At 56.2% G+C, this 23,732-nt stretch overlaps 1 protein-coding gene across 3 annotated transcripts in view; it reads left to right on the top strand.

Annotated features, from left to right (window-relative positions):
• The window catches only part of STARD8 (StAR related lipid transfer domain containing 8), a 42,744-nt gene that overhangs the window by 6,406 nt on the left and 12,606 nt on the right, over nucleotides 1-23,732 (top strand). Inside the window, exon 1 of one of the 3 annotated variants that reach the window (XM_066339660.1) lies at nucleotides 5,441-5,623. The exons of 1 other annotated variant lie outside the window; for it this stretch is intronic. Coding sequence is in view for 1 of the 2 variants with exons in the window: in XM_066339659.1 (XP_066195756.1) it covers nucleotides 17,370-17,442 (73 nt within the window). In the remaining variant the exon portion in view is untranslated. Of the gene's footprint in view, nucleotides 1-5,440; nucleotides 5,624-17,228; nucleotides 17,443-23,732 lie in introns of those variants that run through there. One more of the 3 variants, XM_066339659.1, reaches the window with a different exon arrangement.

The raw sequence follows: 23,732 nt of genomic DNA, 5'->3' as shown, positions 1-23,732 counted from the left end.
GATCACGTTAATTTCTTCTGCTCTTAATGAAGAGCCCCTGAGTCCTGCCCGGCGCGTCCGCAGGGCTTTGAACATCCGCCCGCCCCCGCGAGCGGAGGCGGCAGCGAGCGCGCCCAGGCGCGGGGTGGCACCGGAGCGGGGGTGACTCAGTTTTGGGAGGATGCAGGTGGAACACGTGGCTCAGCATCACCTTCACCTTGGCCCCTGGTGATGCCCGACCCTGGGGGAAGGGGCTGAGCGAGGTCCCGGGGGGACGCGTCCCGGGGATGCCGCGGGGAGCGGGCGGGAGCATCCCCCAGGACGAGCGGCTTCCTCGGCCGGAGGCGCGGCCGGGGCGGCTCCGCGGGGGCTGCGGGGAACGGGCGGAAGGAGAGCGGGCGTTCCCCGGGAGTGGCCCCGGTCCCGTGCCGGCATCCCGGCGGGGAGGAGCCGCCGCTCTCGCCCATCCCGCCGGAGCAGCGATGGGTCTCCGGGACGGGGCCGGGGTCGCGGCTCCGCGCCGGGGCTCCGGGCGCTCCCTGGGGCTGCGGCTCCGCCGCGCCGCGGCCGCGGCTCCGTGCGCGGGGGGACGGCGCGGGCGGGCAGGTGAGTGCGGGACACGGCGCCGCGGGGGCGAGCCCGGTGCGGGGGCCGCGAACAGCCCGGTGCGGGGCAGCGCCGAGAGCGGGGACATCGCGTTTGCTGCGCGGCCAGGCCAGGGACGGGGCCGGCGCAGCGTGGGCTCCGTGCGTGTCACTGCGGTGGATGCAAAGGATGGGGACGCGGCTGAGGGGCTCGGGCTCCGCTTTCCTTCAAAACTCCAGCGATTTTGGTGGTGGTCTGGGCCGTGCCTGGCTGTCTGTCGTGTCTGAGTGACTCTGGTCCCAAAGCCGACTGGGGGGGACTGTTCTGAGCCGACTGGTAAAGCAGATCATCTGTCCGAGGGTCGGTCAGGTGAAAATAACTTCCACTTTTCGTCAAAGAAGGTGCGTTATTTTGTATTTGATAGTGTTTTAATGATGCTTGTATCAGTCATCTTGTCAAGACTGTGAAAATGCTTCAGGAGTTTTTGTTCATTTGGAACTCCAGTGCTAAAACTGGTTTGATGTGGCTTGTAAAGATGCCTGTGATAACAGGGTGTGGGTAATGATCTTGAAAGCCATTTATTTTGGGTTGTGTGAAGGAGGAACTGCTGCTGGCTGGTTTCTCCATCGGCTGTGATGCTTAGTGAACAATTCCACCACACACCTGGAGACTCATTCTTTCTGCTGATAAATGATCCCTTCAGGAACGGCCCAAAACACGCTGATTGGACAGGGGCTATTCTTCAGGGATGAGAAGATAAGCTTAATTTGTTGTAGGCGAGGGGGAAGTGGAGTTCTCTAAAGGTCTCCCACAGCTGGATCCCATGCCAGTGACGTTGCCTAGCTCAGTGCTGGGCACACAGGGCAAGCTGTAGCCAAGGGCTGTTGGCCCCTTGGATAAGGGGACAAAATCTCTGCAGGGGACAGATTGTTTTGGGGTCATCCACATGAGAGCAGGGAGCACAGATCCTCTCTGTGGTCTCCTGGAGGGTCTGTGGTTGCTCCCAGGAGCCAGCCCTGCCAGGAAGATTTTCATCAGATTGCTCAGCATCCTGTCTCTTTTCACATGTGCTGGTAACCCCGTGTGTGCTTCCAAGGATGAACCAGAATGGAAAACCGCATTTTTAGACTTGCAAAGTGGCACCCTTATCTTTGGGACCACAGACTGCTTGGCTTGTCCTGTGTCCCCCGAGCAGCCCTGCAGCACTAAGCCCCTTGTTCCCCCCTGCCTGCTGCAGCCAGGTCCACGTGTGGGCTGGGGACCGGGGTCCTCACCCTCCCCTTGGTGGGACTGTCTGGAGGCAGGGCCAGCAGCAGTAATCCCCCCTCCCACCTCGATGTGATGAAAGGAGGCTCTGACTCGGGTGGGTGAGGCAGGAACAGTTGGATAATGGAGCTGGTTGCTCATCACTTGCCAGAGTTTTTTCCTTCCAGGAGCTGGGGGCTTTCTGCTGTGCTTCAGCAGTGGCCACATAATCTGGATTCCTCGGATAAATTCCTGCTGTTTCTCCTAGATCTGTGGCTGCTGTTTTAATTGCCCGGAGCTCCGAGCCAGACACAGGACCCTTGTTGCACAAACCCAGCTCCCATGAATGATGCTGTTGTGTGTGTCTCTGAGCTTCTCTTTTCCTCCCTCTCACCCTCCTCCTTTGGAAGCTGGGGAATTCGGCACTGGTGAGATCTCGCCTGCTGTGTTCGTGCAGCTGGCAACATGGCTCCAGCTGCCATTTCGGGTCTGCCAGTCGGCCTCCTTGTCCCGATTTTCCTCTCATGAGGGACATTGAAGCCATCCTCCTCCTCTTCTTGGCTGGAGCTGGTTTGCTCACTTCCTGCTGGTGTGAGGCTCAGTGCTGAGGCCAGGGGCTGAAACATCCCTGTGGTCCTGGAAGCTCCAAGTGGATGGGGCAAAGGTGGTTTCTGGGCTTTCTGTGCTGCAGATTCACTGTTCTTAGGGGTGTTGGGGAGGCCCTGTGGGCCTGGGGCTCCTTGTGGGATTTGCTGGGCACCCAGTGGTTGGAAGGGCTGCATGGCACCTGGGTTCTGCTTTTAGAGGTGGGGATTGGGAAAAGCCAACAAGTGTTCTGCACTAGGGCTGCTGGACAGAGATAAATGGGGCATTCCGAGGTGGGCAAGGTGCCAGAGGGGCCAGCTCTGCCAGGGAGTGAAACCCTTCGTGTGAAAATAACACGAGTTTCTCCTGTTCCCCACCCACAGCAGTGGAAAAATAGGAGCCATGGATAATGCATTAGCAGAGCAGGAGTCCTCTGGAAGCTGGCTGTGACACACATGCCCCAGACCCCATCTGGGTGCCTTTCTGGGCTCTGTTTGTATTTATATACCTGAAAGAAAACTGTAAAAACTGTAACTTTTTTTTTTTTTTTTTTTTTTTTTTTTTTTTTTTTTTTTTTTTTTTTTTCTCCCGCGTTTATTCGGGTTGTTGGAAAACAGCAGCAGTGAAAAGGCCGTGGCGTGGTGGTGCAGGATGTGTCCGCTGGGGGTGCGTGAGTTCCCCTTCTGCGGGGGGTTCCCTACTGGAGCAAACGCGTTTTTCCCGCAGACTCGGGGTAGTTTTTTGCCCCTTTCCGCCGTTTCCTTGCCGTGACTCTTCCGGCGGGTTTCCTGTGCCGGGAGCAGCAGGAGCCGTGTCCCGCGGGGCCGGGCGGGGGTCGCGCTTTGGGAGCCCCGGGCCCCGCTGGCAGCGGCCGCCCCGCGCTGCCGCCGCCTCTTTCCAGCTCAGCATCTCCGCCAGATCTCCTGCTCTCTGCCTCCACACCCTCCCTTGCACCGGCTTCACGCAAGGAGCGAGCGGAGAAACGCCTGAATCCTCTGAGCCCGCCGCTTTTCCAGTGGATGTCACCGTGCGGGGACCACCCGGATGAAACAACCATCCCTTGGTGTCCTGCCTTTGGGGGTCAGTCAGCGCGCCCAGGCTCTGCACCCTGGGCGTGTTTCCAGAGGCTTTGCTCGCCCTCTGTCCCTTTTTGTCCCTCCCCATGAGCCGGGGAGCTGCACTCTGGGTTGGGTCTTGTGGGGGTCAAAGGCTTGGCTGGGTCCCGACACAGGGACCCCCTGACCCGTCCTCTGCCCGCGGGGGCTTACAGCCCTTCACTCCTCGCTTAAATGACCTTCCAGTGATCCCCCCAGATCGACAGCTGCTCCTTTTGCTGGGGCTTACCCCGGGGGGGGCACCGGCTGCCTGCTGTCACCCCCCTGCCACCCCCTGCCCGCCCCTTGGGTCCAGCTGGGGAGGGGCTGTCACGCACAAAGCTGCAGGAGGATTTTGTAGCCAACAAGAGCCGCATTGAGCAGCCTGTGCTGAAGTCCCTTTCTCTCCGTGGTGAGAGCCAGGGCAGGGGGGGCTGCGGTGAGGCAGAGGCAGGAGGGAGGTTGGTGGGAGGAGAGTCAGGAGCTTGGGAAGGAAGGAAGGAGATGTGCCTCTCAGACTACGAAAACAATGGGGAAAAAAATCCTGTTTTTTAACTTGATTCTCCCATTTTGGGAGCTTGGGCATCCCTCCAAGCAGTGATTTCCAGAGGAAAGCTGGTTTCTGGCATCTCTGCAATGTACCTGGTCTCTCCCCTGCTTTTCTGGTCATGGCACTGCAGGTTGGTGCCTGCCTCCATTTCTCCCACTGCCTCCTCTGCCTCTCCCTCCATGCTCGGGCTGGAGGGAGAGGCTGACCTCCAGCCCTTTCACCTCTCATTGCTCACAAAAATTCTGCCTTCAGGTTCATTTTAAGCACCGTTTTTCCCTCTTGCAAATCACCTGTGGCTGTGCCCCTCTGGTGTGACAGGACTGTGTGGTCCAGAGCGAGGTTGTGAGGTGTGTGTGCCGTGAGGACGTTCCTCCTCACTCTGTGCTGTTGGAATAGTAACTACAGAGCAGTGCTAGGGGATTTTTGGGGACACGAGTCCTTGCAAGCAGCCCCACTGCTCCTCTGAATGCCTCACTGTGGCTTCCACCCCAGCTGTTCCATCTGCTGGGTCTGACAGACAGGGAGAGCTGGGGACAGCCAGGTGTGTCCAGACATTGTCCTGGGGCACCTCTTTGTGGGGGGAGCAGCCAGAGGGATCCCTGTGGGTGCTCAGCCCTGCAGGAAGGTGGCAGCTGTTAGTGTCCCCATCCTGCAGTCCCACGGGCCAGGCCAGCCCCTGCAGTTGCTGCTGCCAGTCTGGGAGTGGAGGGAGTGGGATGGCTGAGCTGGGGGGGCACAGGGCCTGGGGCAGTGCAGGACATGGATGGGGTCTGGGGTTCCACTGGGTTTGGTTCCACATGTGGCTCAGGATCACAGAATGGTTTGGGTGGGAAGGGTCCTTAAAGTTCATCTCATTTCAGCCTCTGCTGTGAGGGGACAACTTCCACTATCCCAGGTTGCTCCAAGCCCCATCCAATCTGGCCTTAGACGCTTCCAGGGATGGGGCAGCTACAGCTTCTCTGGACAACCTGTGCCAGGGCCTCACCACCCTCACAGGGAAGAATTTCACCCCAATATCGCACCTAACCCTTCTCTTTTTCAGTGAGAAGTCATTCCCGCTTGTTCTGTCCCCCCATCCCTTGTCCCAAGCTCTTTTGGAGCCCCTTTAGGCTCTGGAAGGGGCTCTGAGGTCTCCCTGGAGCCTTCTCTTCTCCAGATGAACACCCCCAGCTCTCTCCCAGCCTGGCTCCGTGGCAGAGGGGTTCCAGCCCTCGGAGCATCCCCGCGTCTCCCCTCTGTCGCGGCCGATGCGGTACCGAGGATCCGCCGCGCCTCCAGCGCAGGGCCGGGGGCTGCGGGCGCGGGGCGGTGCCGGGGGCGGGCGGCGCTGGGGAGGGGGAGGCGGATCCCGAGGAGGGAGGGCGGATCCCGGGCGGCCCCCGAGCACAGCCCCGCACCTGCCGCGGCCGCGCTCACACCGACAACAGCCGGAGCCCCGGCTGGCACTGCCCGAGCCCGCCCGCTGCCCGCTGGCCCGGGCGCCGCGGGTCCCCTCTGCGCCTCCATCCTCCTCCACACTCCTCTCTCCTCCCCTTCCTCTGACAAGTCCCCCGAGAGCGCGGCTGGACGTGGGCATAGCGTGAAGGTAAATTGGGAACCCGCGGTTTGGGTGCGGGGAGTGAGTGTAGAGCAGGAGGTGGGTTTGGGGAGAAAGTACCCAGCAATCTGCTGTCTTTGCTCCTTGGCTCGGGCTGTGCTCCGAATGTCGCACAGGCATGGCAGAATACCTTCCTGAAATTGCTTACAGCTCTGTGTGTAATGGAGTAAGCAGACAGGAGGTGTGACAGAGAGATACAGTGGTTTGAAGTTGTGCCAGGGGAGGTTTAGTTGGATATTAGGAACAATTTCTGCCCTGAAAGGACTGTCCAGCCCTGGCACAGGCTGCCCAAGGTAGTGGTGGGGTCAGTGTCCCAGAGGGATTTGATACTGTGTAGTTGTGGCACTTGGGGACGTGGGTTAGTGGTGGCCTTGGCAGTGCTGGGGGAACAGTTGAGATCGGTGGTCTCAGTGGGCTTTTCTAACCCATAATGGGCTTCTGTGATTCATCTGTGGCTCCAGAGAAATCTGCTCAGCCCCGCTGCATCCAAGCAGCACCAGAATGCCTCCAGGTGGGATGTGTGTGCTCCGGCACTGGTGACCATGTCAGGACAGACACGGTGCCTGGATGAGGTGGCTGTTGCTGCAGCCGGGAAGGATGAGAAGCTTGGAGCTGGTACGCAGCTCCTGACAGCCTCGTGCAGTAACTGGATCCCCCTCTGTCATTCCTGGGCTAAGTCAGTCAGGGCAGTGTGTGGGGTGAGAATCTGCAGCTGCCTTTGGAGCAGCCAGGTTTGGGTTTGGCACGTTCAGCTCCTGGCTCGGCTGTGCTGACCCGCACGCTGCTGGCATGGTTCAGGAGGGATGTGAGTTTGGGCCACCTGAGTTTTCCCAGGGCTCCTCCTCACCTCCTCTACCTGGGATTAGTGCAAGTAACCCGGCTGCTGGGAAAACACGGATTTGCCATCTGATTCAGAGAGTCAGTGTGTTCTTGGAGAAACTGTGCTGATGTCAGGAGACTCCAGATCAGGCCCTCTCACTGCAGGAGGGGAGGCTGGGCTCTGTGTCCTGGCTTTCAGTGCCATGGTCTCATGTTTGCAGTAGATTGGCTCCTTTGAAGCCCTTTGTCGTTGGTAGGGATGGGTGGGTTTGCCGTGCATGTGTCATTTATCACATTGTGACCCAGCCGTACTCTGGAGAAGCGTGCTGCCAAGGTGAGAGGCTGCTTCCTCAGGGGCTCTTTGATCGTGCCGAGCTCAAACACCAGCTCTTTGTGCTTTTGGATTTGTGGTTTGTCTTCTGAAATGCTCCGTGTGCTGAGGGCAGTAGAAGCCTCTTCTACTTAAAGACCTTTATACATCCAGCTCTTGGGTGTTGGAGTGCATATCGTGAATTTTTGGCAGAATTCCACGCTCTTTTCCACTTGTGTACGTGAACTGTTATCAATGTTTGTGCCTTTTCTGTTTGCATTCTCACCAAAGCCCAGCTGAGGAGGTGGCTGTGCAGCTGCCCCTTGCTGCTCTTGGCACACGTGTGCCAACAGGAGCAGGGGCTATGGATCACCTCCATCAGTCTCCCTCCATTCTTGCAGGGGAAAAATTACCTCCCACCCTTATCCTGAAAACTTGTCAGTATTTTTCGTGTGTGGCAAAACACAAAGTCCCAGCGCAGAGCAGGTATCAGAGCTCCTTCTGAGGAGCAGATCACGTTCGTGCCATGTGCTCGCACTTCCTCCAAGAAATCCTTTTCTGATAAAAGACTGACTGCATAAATCCAGCCGTGCTTCCGTTGAGCATTCCTTGTCTGCATCGCCTCCAATGCCCAAGCCCCAGTGTGTGTTCACAGGACAGGCTGCCAGCGGTTCAGTTTCGTAAGAGAACAAAATGTGGTTGTGCCCAAGGGCACGTCAGTACTTCCCTTTGGTTTTGTACTAATTTCAAAAAGATTTGAAGGTTCTCAAAGTCAATTGAAGTGAGTGGGGGAACGAAAGGTCGCCCTTTCCCCGAGGGCATGCTGAAGTTGCTGCATGACTTTGGGCAGAGGGACCAAGCTGGGAAATTGGCTGGCACTGAAGGGTACAGGCAGTGCTGAGGGTAAATCACCGCCAGTAGAGAGAAGAACGAAGTTTCCTTCCTTCAAGTGATCACCCCATGAAAAGCCTGAGACAGTTTGCCTGTTGCAGGGGTTTGGGGTTTCCCTTTGCCCTCAGTGTGGCTTTGGAAGGTCTTTTGCATTTGGTGTCTGTGGGAATTTAATCCCCAAATTTGGGCAGCATGCTGGCATCGGGGCTTTGGGGAAGGGAATGCCTTTGAAGTGGTCGCTGTGGCCCTGATGTATGGGGAGCTTGGGGGTCCTGTGGTGGAGTGGGACTCCTGCCCTGCCAGGACTCATCTCCCTGGCCCAGCAGAGCATCTCCTAACACGGGGGTCTCCTTTCCTCCCCCCAGCCCAATAGCAGGGATGTTGTTCCATCCCTTCTGCCCACTGGATTTGGTGACAAGGATTACCAGAGTCCAAGGATGAAAGCTGAGCTGTTTCTGTGCATGTAAAATATTTCAGAAGTGGCATGAGGGCTGTAAAAGCTGGGATGCCATTGCTCTGCCAGTCTTCTCATCCCATGCCGTGCCCAAATTGGTCCTATTGCAGCGGCAATGTACTCCAAGGCAAGAGGAGCCATGGGGAGTAACAGCCCCCCAAACCAGGTCACAGGTGAACTGAGCACGGAAATGTCTCCCTAGAACTTGGGGGTTCTTATTTCTCAACTTCTCTTCTTGCACATGGTGTTCCAGCCCTGCTGGGATGTGTCACAGAGGCGTCTGGGGGGATTTAGCACTGGAGGAAAGCTGTTCTGGAAAGCAGCTGGAGCCTCCAGGGGCTGGTGGCCAGGGCAGGGGAGCGCCTGTGAACCTTTGAGCAGAGCTCCGGAGGGGACTGGCGGCGGCGCATTCCAGCGAGGCCGGGGGTCTCCTCACGGTTAATGATTGAGCTGCTATGGCCCTTTGGTTCCTGCCATTCGGAGAGGCACCTCGGGAACACGTGAACCTTTCCAGGCTGCGGGGCTGGGCGTGGGGATTTAAAGAAACAGGGTCTGAACCTACATTTCCAGTAAGAGGATACTTTTCTAGCACCAGAAGGTGGCGGCTTCTGGATTTTTGCTGTTTGTTTTCTGATTCATGGGGTGTGTTACCTGCACGTTCTGCATGAGAGTTGTCAGTGTGGAGCTGGGCTGGCCTCACTCTGCCCTATTCCATGCTTATCACCCGTTGCCTGATGATGCAGCTGTGACCCCGATCCCACGGGATGTGGCTCCTAGTGGCTCCCCATATGTCCCCTGCTTCTGGGTGCTGTGACACCCGTGGGTGGCCATGTCCCCAGCCTGCTGCTGTCCCCTGCAGCTGCTGGGTTAATCATTGACAGGTCCCCGTGCCACGTGGGCTCTGGCCTGGCTGTTTGCAGAGCCCTTATCACCACGGGGCACTTGTCACCCCGTGCCAGTTACAGGCAGAGCAAACGTTAACGGCCGGTGCTGGGAACAACTTTAACAGCCCAGAGGCTCAGCTGGCTCTTATCCATTGCACTGGAGGCACATGGAATCCCAGCAGGGGTGCAGTGTCAAAGCCTGGGGGTCTACAGGGGAGACGAGGCTGGTGGGGTGGTCAGGATAAATCCCGGGACATCTGGCTTCTGGCGTGGTCCTGGGATGAACATCTGGATTTCCATTGGTGCTGTAGCCGAGGCTTGGTCGCATTGCTTAAGTGAGAACAGGAGCTGGCAGCTTCTCCCAGGGTGTCCTGGTGCTGAGCCTGAGGGGTCCTGTGTGTCCCAGAGCTGGGGGATTTCCTGCCCTGCAGGTGGAGAGGACAAGAAAGCTGGCATTTAAAGGAAAAAAGGAAGAAAGAAGGAAAAGGAGTGAAGAGGATGAGGCTTTGCTGCCAGTGCTGAAGGCTGGGCTGGGGCAGTGGGCCAGGCTGGGGGCAGGGGTGGTTCTGAGGCTCCGTGGGGTTTGAGAGGGTTGGCTGGTGGCTGGTTCCCTCTGCTGCTCCTGCTGAAACTGGAACTGACCCTGGGCAGGGGGGGCAGAGGTGTCACAAGGCTGTGGGACGTCACCACAGCGGTGACGCAGAGTGCACTTGACCTCATTTCATCACTGGGGAAGAGCAGGATGTCTGGGCAGCCAGGGCTGGTGTTCCAGCTCTATTTTTCCGGGGACAGGTCTGCCCCATGGCCTCTGGACACCTTCCTAAGCAAATGGCTGTTGCATGGCGAGAGCCACTGGCATGAGCTGTCCGCACATAGACACGCTGGGGGCCATGGACTGTGGCTGTGGGATTTCCCCTGGGATGAGGTCCTGGGAGCTGTGGTGCTGCATTCTTGGGAGCAGCAAGGATGTAGGAAGCAGTGGTTCTCCCCCAGCTAAAAATAATGGATATACATAAAGTACAAAATCAGGGACAAGGCAGAAAATGCCTCTCTTCTTCAGGCAGGTGATCTCCTGCTGAACCGTGAGCCCGGGCTGCTGCTCTGGACAGACATTTGCTTCCCAGCCAAGTGGCAGCTGACCCCACGCTTCCCTTTCCCACGCCTGGCCTCACACCTCCACACAGCTCTTCCAGCGCCGCTGCTGTGCCGAGAAATTCCAGACCACAGCAGGCACTGGAGGCGTTTTGCAGCAGCAGCTGAATTGGATCAAACCACGTAGTGCCTCTGAAGCTGAAAGCCTCAAGTGCCTGGTTATTAAGGGGACGTTCAGGGGGTTGCTGTGGGGGTGGTGACACAGGGAGTGCTTTGCCTTGTGCCCTTGGCCTTGCTTCTGCTTCGGTGTCCTCTGTTGTGCAGAGAGAATGGAGTCACCCTCCGTGTGTCTGTGACCTGTGAGTGCACGGGAACACTGCCAGATCCTGGCACTGAGCTTATTTATTGTTTTATTTATTGTGCTGTCCCGTGGTGGAGGGCCTGGGGAGAGTGAGCCCTCTCCACACGGGACTGTTGGCTTTGCTCTGTCCTTGACTGACTGACTGACTGAGGCAGCTGCTTCTCCACGTCCTGGATTTCCTGTATTTCTTCTCTTTTTGCTTTCTTGTGCCTTGTGTCAGGACATTGGTGTGAAGGCAGTGTTTGTGCTTCCTAAGCTTCCACGTGTGTCCCTGCAGGGCTGGAGCAGCTGCAGTGCTGGGCTGGGGGGGCTGCATCGCCGAGGTACCCCATCCCTGCCCTCCACAGGGAACTCAGGAGCCACATTTCCATCTGCCAGAGATCCCAGCACACCCCGGAGGGACCCTCAGAAGGGGGGTGACTGACACACCCTGCTCAAGGCCCTGGAAGAAAGGGTCTGGGTGGGGAGGGGGGCACAGGTGCAGCCCCCTGCCCCCCTGGCTGCACTGCAGGACCTCCAGCAATGCCAACAGCTGTGCAAGTTCCCGTTCTGCCCAACGGCTCTGGGAATGGAGCCAGAGATTTTTGTGAAATCAAGAGTGGGTCCCCTTTTGAGCCCCTTTTGAGGGTCCCGTGTTTTCCTTGCCAGACAGAGAGGTTATGTTTAGATTCTGTGGCATTTTTTTTCAGGATCTGGCAATGCCACAGAGAGCCTCTGGCAAGAGGCTTCTCTCATGTCATTAATTCAGAGTTCCAGACACCTCGAGATTCCCTGAGGTGCCACACGGCCTGCATTTGCAGCAGGGACTGAAGGGGTTAAAGCTGCTTTGCAATGTGATTTAAAAAAAAAAAAAAAGCCATTTCCTTCATGTCCAGAGACAGTTTATTTTCTGGGCATTCTTCAGGACGCAGGGAGGTGCCTTTTCTTTAAGGCATTTCCTGTAAGCAAGTTTATATTTGGCCAGGGGAGAGGAGGTGGGTGCTGGGGAGGGTCTGCGGCGGAGCCGGGTGACCTCAGCTTTTGGCTCCTTGTCCCAAATTATGGAGGTGGCAGCTGTGGGAGGTGTGGGCCGGGCTGCCTGTCACAGCAGGGCGAGGAGCAGGGTCCTGTGGAGTCCCAGGTGTGCCCCACAGTGCTGCTGCCACTGTGGTGAGACTCAGCTGGCACCCACGGGGTGTCCGGGGTGCCTTCAGGCCATCCCTCCCGTTATCTTTAAGATGATGAAGATAAGAGCTGCTGAACCCCCTGTTCTCGGCGTGGCTGCCGTCCTTCCCCCAGGATGGCTTTGATTGCCATTGAAAAATCAGATAAGCCAAAGTGGTAATGCACCAGGTCCTCAACATTCACTGTGCCCCTGGGGTCAGTAGTGCAGATTTAACTCTTTCCCCTAGGATGTTTGATCAGACCTTGATCCTGGGACAGGGGCTGCAACCAGACCCCGATGCCACAGGCTGGGCTCCCCAGGCACCTCGAGCTGCTCCCCGATGTTCCCCGTGCCAAATTTCTTCTCCCCCATTTTGTTTTCTTTTTATTACCGTGATTTCCTAACATCGGAAGAGGCAAGTTATGAAACTGGAGTTATCCAAACACGTCTTGTTTGAAGATAGCGTTTCATCCAGCAGATGCAGCTTCCTGCCCTGTAAATGGTTCCCATTGTTTTGCCTTGGCTCCTGGCCCCGGCAGCGCTGGGGTGTCACTCCGCTCCAGCAGCCGGAGGAGCGGTGGTCCCAGCATGGAATGCCTGGACTGGGAGCACTGGTGCTCTGCAGGCAGCCTCTGAAAGCACCTGGGGGGCTCCCTGGGGCTGCCTCAGGTTAAAGGCAGCGAGCTGGCAGGGTGCTGGCGTGGTTGGCTGCAAACATCACCTGCAAACTGGGGCTGTGTGCTAGGCCAGAGGTAGCACTGATCTGATGGATGGTGTCTGCATGGCAGGAAGCAGGGAAGAGAAGGTAAATAAAATGAGGGGGTGCTGGTTGGTGTGGTAAGGACAGTTCCTAGCACAAAAGAAGCAGCGCACATTTTTAATTCTAATTTTTTTTTTTTTTTTTTTTTTTTTTTTTTTTTTTTTTTTTTTAGCATTTAAATGCAAAGAGAGGGTTCAGAGGTGACTCTCAGGTGCTGCTGAGGCACTGAGGAGAAATGTTTTCCTGTGAGGGTGGTGAGGCCCTGGCACAGGTTGCCCAGAGGAGCTGGCTGCCCTATCCGTGGGAGTGTTCAAGACCAGGCTGGATGAAGTTTGGAATAACCTGGTCTGGTGGAAGGTGTCCCTGCCTACGGCAGGGCCTGGAACTGGATGAGCTGAAAGGTCCCTTCCAACATAAACCATCCTGTAATCCCAAGATTTCTATGATTCTGTGGTCCATGTGGTGGGGGATTGAAGAAGTGGTAACAGTCAGAGTTTGTTGGTGAGCTGCACTTTTGTGCCTTGCTTTTCCCCTGGGCATGTGGCCACTGCCAGCCTGACCTTGGGTGAGTGTCTGGAGCTGTGGCTCCAGATGGCTCTGGGTAGCTGCAGGATCCCAGGCACGGGGAGGTGCAGCAGGAGCAGGCTGGGACCCGGCGAGTTTTGGGTGGGTCATCCTTCCCCACCGGCAGAGCCTGCCTTGAGAGGAGCTGGGTGTGCCCAAATCTCTTCCTCTGACTGAGGAAGCTGTGGCGGGGATCACGCTGTCCCTGGAGCTCAGGCACTGCCGCCGTGCTGCAGCCACACTGTGAAGGTGCCTCTCTTTGCCTGCTCTCCACAGCCTTCCCACCTGCTTAAGCAGCAGGGATTGTTTTTTAATTAGTTTTTTGTTTCTGTGGACGCTGTTACAGGCTGGGGAGCTGCAGCTGTTGGCTCATTAATGAAGTTCTGCAGAGCTGTGGCAGGAAGCAGTGCCGGACCCTTGGCTGAGCTCGTGGTTTGACGCTTTTCCTTCCTGCCCTTCTCAGCAAAGCAAACTCACTTTGCTGTGCTGTGGCCCTCCCAGCCTCAGCCCCTGTTCCCTCCCTGTTTTGGGTGTCAGTTTTTGCTTTGAGGGTTGGGCTGGCATCTCCCAGGCAGGGTCCTGGGGAAGGAGCCTGAATCTTGTGTCTCTTTCTTTGGCCACAGTGGCTGGAGAAGGCAGAGATAGCAAGGTCAGGAGTCTCAGTGACTGGCTTTTGATAAGGTTCACTGATATTTTATCAGTGGTCTCCAAGGACAGAAGGAAAGTTTGTGAGTTAAGAACATCTGTCTTGGCTCTTCTTAAGAACTCATCCCCCCCTGAGTGCTCACTGCTGGCTCAGGATGGAACTCAAATCCTTGGAGATCCCAGTGTCTCCTTACTGCCAGCAGCCACAGAGATCTTGCCCGTTCTTGGGCTGTTCTCTGGCTGTTTTCTGGCTGTGCTGGCAGAGCCAGACACCTGCCCAGCTGCTTCACCTGGGATTTACCTGCTCTCAGGTGGTTCGTGCTGCTCCTTGAGCAGGGACTGAGCCGTGAAGGGCTCCTGGCAGCATGGACGGTGTTGTGTAAGACTGGGTTCCATGGCTTATTGAGCATTTGTGTTTCTTGGCCAGGCTCCTCAGCCCATTGTGGCACGGAGTGATGCACTGGTGGCTTTGTCAGTGCTTTCCCTGTTTTTCCAGCACTGCTCCCCTTCAGCTCACTTCCAGCTCTGCCAAGGTCCTGGGTGGGGATTGGCACAGGGATGTTTTGCATTGCAAGTGGGAGGAGATGCCATATCCCACCTCTCTCTCTGGGAATGCTCTGGAGATTGAGGAGAGCAAAGAGCAGCTCCTGCAGCCCTGCTTGGTGCTCTCAGCCTGCGGGGGCCTTGTGACACTCCACAGTCCTGTGGGCAGGTGGGAATGAAACACTCAGTGAGCAGCCGGCGGGAAGAGCAGCGAGTCCTTGTGCGTGGCAGTCACGGGTCAGTGTCACCTGTCACATGCCAGGCAGGGCACTGGAGCATGGCTGGCTGTGTGCACACAACTGTGGCTCAATAAGGCGGTGTTGGCTGAGCAGCCACATGTCCAGGCACTGGGACTGGGATTTTGGGCAAATCAAGGCATGGGCTGTCTTGGATAGGGCTGGGGGTGGGTGCCGTTTGTCCCTGTAGGTGCTGAGGTTGCTGAAGTGTGCTGGGGCTTTAGGTCCCTTTCTGAAAACTCGCATGTGAGTCAAAAATTAGTCATAAAATTAGATGGACAAAGTGCTAGAGAGGTGTGAGCTGATTGTTTGACCACAAACACATCAGCCAGCAGCACTGGGGGAGAGCTTTGCTGAGGCAAAAGCTCCCTCAGAAACACCAGTGGGGCAGCTGCTGCACACTGCTGGGACTTGAAAGGAATGTTTGCTTGGTGAAAGATGGATATTTTAGAGCGTTGTTCTGAAGGACACAGCCCTGACTGTTGGGGATGGCTCCCCCACTGTGCACAGCTACTGCCAAAGGCTGGGGAGGTTAATCCTTGTGTGATCGCAGTGGCCATTCCAAAATTACTGTCTTGAGGGCAAAGTGTCATTGGTATCACCCCTGGGAAGCTCTAAACATGGGCTGGAGCCTTTGCCAGCCCTGGAATCAGCCTGCCATCAGTCACCCACGAGCAGCCCCATCCACACCATGTCCAGCTGTGAGCACCAGCGAGGCTGTTGTGCAGTCAGGCCCAGATGAGAAAACCCCAAGTGGGTCTTGCTGTGACAAATCTTTTCCTTACAGAGGGGCTTTCACATGGAAGGGAAGCTGGAACAAACATGCCCGTTCCTGCCAAAGGCACTGCTCTGCCAGTAACTGGCCTCTGCTTCCTACTGCAAGTGGTTGATGTGTAGAACTGGGGCTTCCTGCTGCCTGCTGCTGCCTGCTGACCCCTGGGCTTCTCCTTGGCCTGACTCTGGGAGCTGTTCCTCTGCCCCTGACACTGCTGTCGGCAGCCACCACTCTGGCTCCGGTGTGTTCACCGTCATAACTTCCCGTGAGCTGGAATAGCTGTGCCAGGGGTGTGAGCTCCTGTGCCTGTAAATCCCTCAGAAGGCCGGGAAATGCTCGGTTAATTAACCAAACTGAGGAAGAGTTGTTTGACCCATGTCTGGGAAGCGTTCCACCTGGGTTACAGCAAAGGTCTTGGGACTGTCTTTTAGCCATGGAGCAGCTCAGATTCCTTTGTGCATCCTTGGATCCTTCCTGATCTGTGGCTGTCCTCTGTGTCCCTCAAGACTTTGCTTGCCTTGGCTCCTCAGGAATGCTGTTTTTTACATAAAGGACCCCATTTTGGTCTATGCCTGGGCACAGAGTGGGCTTGGCTATGGGAAGTGGCACAGGCAGACCTCGCTGTGCTGGATTTTCTGGTGGGAGGCAGATGGATGGGACCACGTAAGCTGACTCTGCTATTTCCATGATTGGTCTTCCATTGGGATTCAGCATCTTGACTGTCAGACCACTGCAAGAATCTCTAATGCTGCTTGAGGCCAGCTTTTCATCCTGTTTTATAATATTCCCTGACATTCCCCACATTCCTGGTGAGGAGACTTCTGTATTTTTCTGAAATGTTCCTTTGTCTCTTTGGAAAACTGAAATCCTTTAAGACTTCTTCAAAATGTCGCTGTCCTGCTGTCCTGGCATCTCCTGCTAGGTCCATAAAGAATGGGACACCTTGAGTTTCAACTCCAGCCCTAGCAACATCTCCTTCCAGCTGGGAAAAAGAGGAACTAAGAAAGAGGTAGACCATGTGCTCCTGTTTGGCTCATTGACCTCCCTGAACCTGATGTTCCTGCTGTGTTTCCACTCCTGTCTGCAGGTTTCACTGCCCCCATGTTTTTGGGATGATACCTGAGCTTCCATCGTTGTCACAGCCTGTCAGGACAGCCAGGTCTGATGGACTGTGGTCCCCCCTGGGGTCCCACCTGGGTCTGCAGGGTCTGACCTGCCAGGTGTGAGCTGAGGGTGGGTGGGATGTTTTCCAATGCTGTATCCCTGGACAGGGATGAGGGACCTATGGTGTTTCTCACAGGGAGTCAGAAGCAAGGTGAGATGATGCTCAGCTCCGAGGATCTCACAGTGTATTCTGGGAATGATTTGTGCCAAAGTTTGGGAAGCACAGGTGCAGGGAATGTGGTTTTCACTGCAGACTAATCCTGTGTCAGCCACAGCTTCTTGCTTAGACCGTGCTGACCCCTCTGCTTTGGGCTGAGAGGTGAGCTGACCCCTGCTGCATGGGGAAGAAGCACTCTCTGGGCAGGGGGAGCACACTGGGCTCAGCACAAACCGGAAATCTGTAGGGAACTGGGTAATTTAGCCTGGATAGCTCAGATTGCAGGCACTGCTGTTCTTGTCCCTGAACCATCTTTTTGAGCTTTTAGTCCTCTCTGGTGACTTGAGGGACTGGGAAATTGACAGTCCTTGCTGCTAGTTTCTTGCACGCAGAACCTGCTGACAGCTCCTGCCGAGGAGCCTCAGCTGAGACTCACGGCCAGTGGTTTGAGTAGCTGATGTCTGAAGACGAAGCGGGGATTTTGGGGTGCCCATCGCTCTCCTCCATCCCAGTGTTCTGACGACAGTATCCCACTCCCCACCGGCGCCTCTCCCAGCGCCTCCCAGGCACGATGGGACGCTTTGCTGTCCACCCGTGATTCCTGGTTGGAATGGCCCAACCGCGGCTCACCTGGCGGGTCAGGGGTCCCGATCCTGGCGGGACAGGGGTCCCGATCCGGCAGGACAGCCCCGCGCTGCGGCGGGGCTGGGAGCGGTCCCGGATGGAGCCCTCCCCGCCGCTCCCACCCCCGCCGTGGCGCTCAGCCCTGCGGGGCCGGGATGTCCTGTTTGCCGGGGCGGCGGGGACACGTCGGCTCGGCACAGCCCTGCGCGGGGAAAACTGCCGCCCTGCCATGGAGTGCCCGTGGGAAGGGCTCTTGCCGCCGGCGGACAGCGCTGGGTGGCCGAGGAGGGCGTGAAGGAGCCCCGCGGGTCATGCTGATACTTTTTTCGGCATTTAATCCACGGGTTCCAATGAACGAAGCCGGGATTAACAGCTCCTGCCATGGTGAGTCTTGGTCGTGTCCTAGCTCTGTGTTTGGATTGGGACGCTCCAGCCAGCAAACGCTCTCGGGGGAGGTGGGAAAGGCTGTAAAATGACCTTTTTTCTTGTTAGAGATTTCTTGGAAGCAGCGTTTCCTGTGCACCAGGGCGGTTTGCTCTGGTTTTTACACAGCGGGGCGAGGGCAGACGGTTCAGAGGAGTCACTTATGTTGTTGTTAAGTTGTTGGGGTATTTTTTTTATATATATATTTTTTCTCGAAAACCAGAATTTCCTTCACTTTTTTTTTTTTTTTTTTTTTTTTTTTTTTTTTTTTTTTTTTTTTTTTTTTTTTTTTTTCCCCCGTGAAATGTTCCGCCCTGCCGGGAGCGTGTGGCCGGAGCGGGGCTGTGGCGGGGTGTGCGGGGAGCTCTGTGCCCTGCTGGGACACGGCGCTGGCACCGGGAATGCGGCTGAGCGGGGCAGGGATGAGAGTGAGTAACAGAGATGAGATGGCAGTGGCAGAGCACAGGCTGGCCTCAGTCACACCGCGTGGGGCTTCTTCTTCCCCACTCCGCTCCCCACTGAGGGTGCAGCAGGCAGCAGAGACCTGCAGCCCTAGCAATATCTGGGTTTATTTCTGCCAGAGCCAGCCAAGCCGGTGGGAGCGCAGGGAGCGCGGCGTGTCAGCTCCTCCTGATCTCCGATTGTTTCCTGAGCCTGAGCCAAAAAACCCTTCTGTGTGTGCCCGACCTGCCAGGCGGTGGGGGAGGCAGCCAGCATGGCCAAGGGTGCTCTGGCATGTGGCATCACCTGCAGACACCAATTCACTGACTCCTCCTTTAGAAGGAGGAGAGGAGGACTAGGAAAGAGGGGCTTTGGAGCTGTGGGGTGGAGGTGGAAGTGCCCCCGGAGCTGTGGTGGGCGATGCCCAAGCGGTTGCCGGTGGGTGTGGGGTGCAGCAGAAGGGGGTCCTGATGGGAGGGACCTGTGAGCTGGTGACAGTCCTTCCCCTGTGCACACAGACCGATGTCCCCCTGAGAAATGTCCCTTGGCTGCATTTTGAAATTCGGAGTTTGGGTTGTCCCTCGGTGTCCGGCTGTGCCTGGAGGGGTCCCTGCATGGACAGGGTTCTGTGCCTGCAGCCCCACGGGCTGAGCGGGGCTTTGTGCTCAGCTGCACATCCAGGACTCCCTGGGGTTAAACTCCTGAATTTTGCGGCTCTTTCTGATGTGGGATGAGATTTCAGAAGGAGCACATGCAGGCACCTGTACTTTCCCCGCGCTGCAGGGACCAGTCCACGAACCAAAATTGTGGCTGGTGGGGAAGGAGGCAGGATCTTGTGCTGAGCTGGAAAATACTTGATTTGGGGTTATTTTCGTGTTGCAGCCTTTAAGAAGGGAAGAAGAAAGTCCTAACGTAACCCTTCATGACTCTGCTGGGAATTCAATGCCTGTTCCTTCCTGCGAGGGCTTGTGCCATGCCAGGGCTGTGGCAGTGGCCACCACCATCTGGGTGTGACAGCCATGCTTGGGACTCCCTGTCCCTGGGGCATGTAGGGCTCCCACCAAAGCGGCTGGAGCCTGAGCATTCTTCAGCCAGGAACGGGCTGGGTTTGTGATTCTGTACAACGTGGAAAAAAGCTGCAGCAAGACCACAAGGGAATTCTGCTCCATGGGTTCCTCTGGTAACACACGTGTTTGTGCTAAATAAATGCATAAAAGTAGGAGGGAGTTCCCTCGTGTATTAAGGAAGTAACTGTTCTTTAGTGCCTGGATTTAGCAGTAGGAGCTGGGGGTCATTCCTCGGCGTGGGAAGCAGGAGAACAGCTGGAGCAGGTCACATCTATGGGAGATGCAAAAGCTCCGATGGGTGATTGGAGCTGAGAGCTCCCTGCAGAGCCAGAGCTGCTGCTGGTTCTGCTTTTCAGCAGAACTGTTGGTGTTTTCCTTTGACTTGGCCTTCCTTGGCCTTTGGTGGTGGCTGGTGTTAGGTCTTGTGCAGTACTCGGGACGTTGCCCTCAGTCCATGTTGAGTTTGGCGCTCTTCCAGATGGTGAAAACTGAACTTTTGCTGTTGTCCACGTAAAGAAATGTGGGATGTGATGGCTCCTCATTGGGAGGTGCAGCCTGGCTGGTACCTGTGGTGGGTGATGGATGCTGTTCCCGGTGCTGCCGAAGCTCCGGCACCGCTGGCTGCCCTCGGAGCGACGGCGTCCGCTTGTCCAAACAAAGTGCGCGTGAGATCCATGGGATGGTCAACAGGAAAACGCTGCAATTTTAGAAAGGGTGGACCACAGGATGGGCAAGGTGGATTAGTTTTCTTCAGCATCTGAGTAGCTGTTTTCATCTGGCTCCTTGTGGATGCCTCATGCCTCAAAGTGTCCAAGGCCAGGCTGGATGGGGCTTGGAGCAGCCTAGGGTAGTAGAAGGTGTCCCTGCCCATGGCAGATGGCCAGAATGAGATGATTTCCAAGGTCCCTTCCAACCCAAACTATTCTGGGATTCTCTTCTGGATTTTTCTTTCTGGCTTCAGCAGACACCAAAGAGAAGGAAGAAGCTTTTCCCCAGGCTTAAATCTGACAGAGGTGGCTGGTGGCTGTGCTGGCGCTGATAGACCTTCTTGGGGTGATGCACAGGGTGGGCTGGAGCCAGAGACTCTCTCTGCTATGAGCTTGCTTTGCCATTGCCTTTTTAGAGATGGACTCCCAGGTCCCCTCCATGCTGGCCTTCCCCTCAGACATGGGGGGCTGCTGCTGTGTGCTCCTGGCACAGTGGGACGGTCCTGCCCTCTCTGTTGTTCCTCTGGGGTCAGAGCAGCTGCAGAAATGCAGGTGGGAGAGGCAAGGACGGATCAGGGTCCTCACCTTCCTGGCCTTTTGTTTCTGTTCCTCTCTTTTCCATCCCTTGTTCCCCCCAGACATCTGCTCTGCAGCTGCAGCCCAAGCAGTGGGACGTGTAACCCCCAAGCTGCCGCAGAGCTCCTGCTCCCGAGTGCTCTGGAGCTGCTGGGAGGAGGTGTCCTGCAGGCCAGAGGGGCTACAGGACTCTGAGGAGTAGCCTGGGGGAGTGGGATTCTGTAATGTGCTGTAGGACACTCCTGTAGCCATCAGCAGTGCCAGGGGACACTTGGTCTCTGCCACTCTACCGTGTCCTGCTGCCAATGTCCATTGGATGGCATGTCCCAGAGCCCTCCAGTTCTTCCCTCCTGGTGCATCCCTTGCCCCTGGTTGCGGCTGTCCGCTGTGGAGTCTGTGAAGATGTTTTGGTGTGAAGAAGGAGATTGGGTTAGTGGTGGCCTTGGCAGTGCTGGACTCAATGATCTGAAACAGATTTCCCAGCTTAAACCATTCCATGATTCCATGATCCTACACGTCTTTTTTTTTTTTTTGTGGCTAATATGTCTGCCTCAGTGCTTCTTCCTTATCTTTATTAAAAGACAGCACGGCTGCAAACCTGAATTTAGATTGTTCTGAGTGATGTTTCTGGAATCAGAAGTGTTCTCTTGTGCAGGTTGGGCCCAGCTCCTCTCCCAGGTGACAGCCTGTGAGAGCAGGAGCTGCTTTTGTGTGGACAGGTGCTGCAGCATCGCCTTGATTTCCTGGTGGCTGCATTCCTGCGTTGTGCAGCACAAAGCTCTGCACACTGCAGGTGCAAAGGGCTGGTTGAGCTTTCAGAACAGAATAAACCAAATCTGTGGCTGCTGTTGGGCTCGTTTGAGGGGAGGAAATGAGAGCTATCCCATTCAGCTGATAAAGGTGGTCACACAGAGCCCTGGAGTCCAGCTGAGGGATGAGTGAGGCAGAGATAAGGTGGGGGACTGCTCTGGGGGTTCTGATGGTGCTGCTGGGGGTCTCCATGCTCAGCCTGCCAGAATTGTGATCTAGATCTGATCCAGACACCCAACAGCTACAGTCTCCTTGCCCTATGGTGGCCAGAGGGTTCCTGTCTCGGTTGTATCAGCCAGTGCTCGCAGACACCATCCAGCAATTCCTGTGCAACTTCTAGGATCATTTTTTACCCCTGGATGTCCCTTGTGTTCATGTTCCCAGCAGCTGTCTGGGACAGGAGTGAGGTGGCAGAGGCCTCTGCTGCCTTCCCCCCTGCCGGGTGCCATGCCCAGGGAGCAATACCCTTGGAGCAGACATTTCAGGGCTGGGGGTGAAGGAGGCATTTGAGCAATTCCTTGTTGGTGACATAGCAAGGAGGAGTTCCCAAAGCTTGTGAGACCTATTTACTGCATAAAGGTTAATTATGGAAAGGCGCTGTGTCTGGGAGAGCATCCAAGAGCATTCCTCATTCCTGTCTATGTGCCCTGTCCATGTCTGTGCTGGCAGCTCCAAAATCTCTGCACTTTGCTGAGTGGAGCTGGAAGCAGGAGGTGCCCGTGGCTGGCAGATGCCCGTGGCTGTGTGGAGCTCTGTGTCTCCTGCCCCAAAAGCCCAGCTGGATGGGCAGTGAGTCCCAGCTGTGCCCAGTGCCAGGAGGGGACTGTGGGGGCTTCCTCCAAAGCCCAGTGTGAGGGTCTGGGATCGGCCCTTGGCTGCTGTGGGAATGGTGCTCTGTTCAGGAAGGCAGCTCTGATTTCTCTGGGCAGAGTCAGTCCTTCTGTCCCTGGTGCACCTTTCCTATGGGACACCTGCTTCAGTTCCTCGTGCTCAAGCAGTGAAGGCACATCCTCCTGGTTCAGGAGATGTGATGAGACTTTCTGTCATTCCTGTAAAAGGCAGGCAAGAAACTTCTGCTTACAGCCGGGAAGTCCCTGTTGTAGGCAGTTTTACTTTCAGGCAGGATGGAAACAAATCACACCAAAAAGAAAGAAAGCAGAGTAATTTTCTACCCTTGGTGCTGGGGTTGAAGCTTCCCCCGCAGTGCCAGGCAGCTGCTTCCAGCTTTCCATGAGGTAATGTGTGAGTGATTTTGTGGTGGGGTTTTCTCCTCACACACTAATTGGCCGTGTGGGATGTTTTATGGGGATTTGGAACCTTGCTGTGGGAAGCTGAGAGCCTGGCCTGGGACTTCTTGTCGGTTTTGATTGTTAAAGTGAAAGTGCAGAGCTGGGGTTCTGGGAAGTGGCTTTCCTGCCTGTAATTCTGCTGGCCTCCAGTGTTACAGGTTGCTCATTTTAGAGTTTTTATGGAATGTCCTGGGCTTCTCCTTGTCCACACCTGTTCCGGGCCAGGGTGGGGAGGATGGAACACCAGAAGCACTTGAGAGAGAGCTATCAGGCTCCAGTCACCCCACAGCCAGGAGCCATCCCTGCTGGAGCCACCAGTGGGTTGCCCCAGGGAAATGCTGCAGTGCAGTGACTGCAAGAAGGGGATTAGGGAATTTGTCATTTTTTTCTGCTTCAGTGTTGGTTTTCATTCTTTTTGTTTGGAACAATGGGAGCCTCCTCTCTTCCTTCATTTTTGATCTCCACCCCTTCCCGGGGGTGTTGGGGCATCAGGGTTCCCTGGCTGGGGGGGACCAGGCTGTGGGGGCTGGACCCACTCAGGACATTTCTGATGGACCATGGTGGCACTTGGGTGACTGTCTCTGCCCCTTGCTGGGTGCAGGGCATGGGAGAGCTACTGTGGATACCTTTTCCTTGGGAAAAGGAAATTTCAGCCTCAACAACTCCAGCCTCAACAGCTGCTGGACAAGGGCAGAAACTTTGCTGGGGGAGGATTCTCTGATGGCTCATAGGTTTGTGGACCACTGGGAGCTTTTTCCACTGAAGGTGCTGGTGCTGGTTTCCCCCATGGTGTTTGTCCATGTGTTTCCTGAAGGTTCCAATGGAGAGCTTCCTATAGGGCATGAAACATAATGGGGCTGCAGGCCTACCTTCCCTGCCTGCAGTCAGGAAATTGGTGGGATTTATCCCCTTGTTTCTCAGGGATGCGTGGACTCTGCCTGTACCCTGTGCCTTCTCTACCTGATACGCAGCTGGAGTGGGACAATTTCTGCACCATTTAAACCACAGATCTCAAAGATACTGAGTTGCTATAAGCTCCTGGAAATAGTTTTCTGACCACTGGAGGCAAGGAGACCCTCTTTGTGCCCTGCTGAGGCTGGGTGTAGTGTTTGATGAGCCTAGATTAGACACCAGAAAATCCTGGCCTCTGGAGATGTTGGAAACCCATCTCTGTTGCTGCTGCCTGGGGCTCAGGCTGAGCTGGGTGGAGGGTCTCCAGCAGCAACCCCTGGGCTCATGTTGGATTCCCAGTGGAGGCTGCGGCCAGGGTTTTGTGCTGGGCTCAGGTCCCATCACCCTGCCCGACAGTGAGGCTCCTGAGAGGTGACAGGGAACGCAGGGAACGTGGCTGGAATGGGTGA

The sequence above is a fragment of the Sylvia atricapilla genome, chromosome Z (genome assembly GCF_009819655.1).
Source record: "Sylvia atricapilla isolate bSylAtr1 chromosome Z, bSylAtr1.pri, whole genome shotgun sequence".
NCBI lineage: Eukaryota > Metazoa > Chordata > Aves > Passeriformes > Sylviidae > Sylvia > Sylvia atricapilla.
This window is presented reverse-complemented; position numbering and strand designations above follow the sequence as displayed.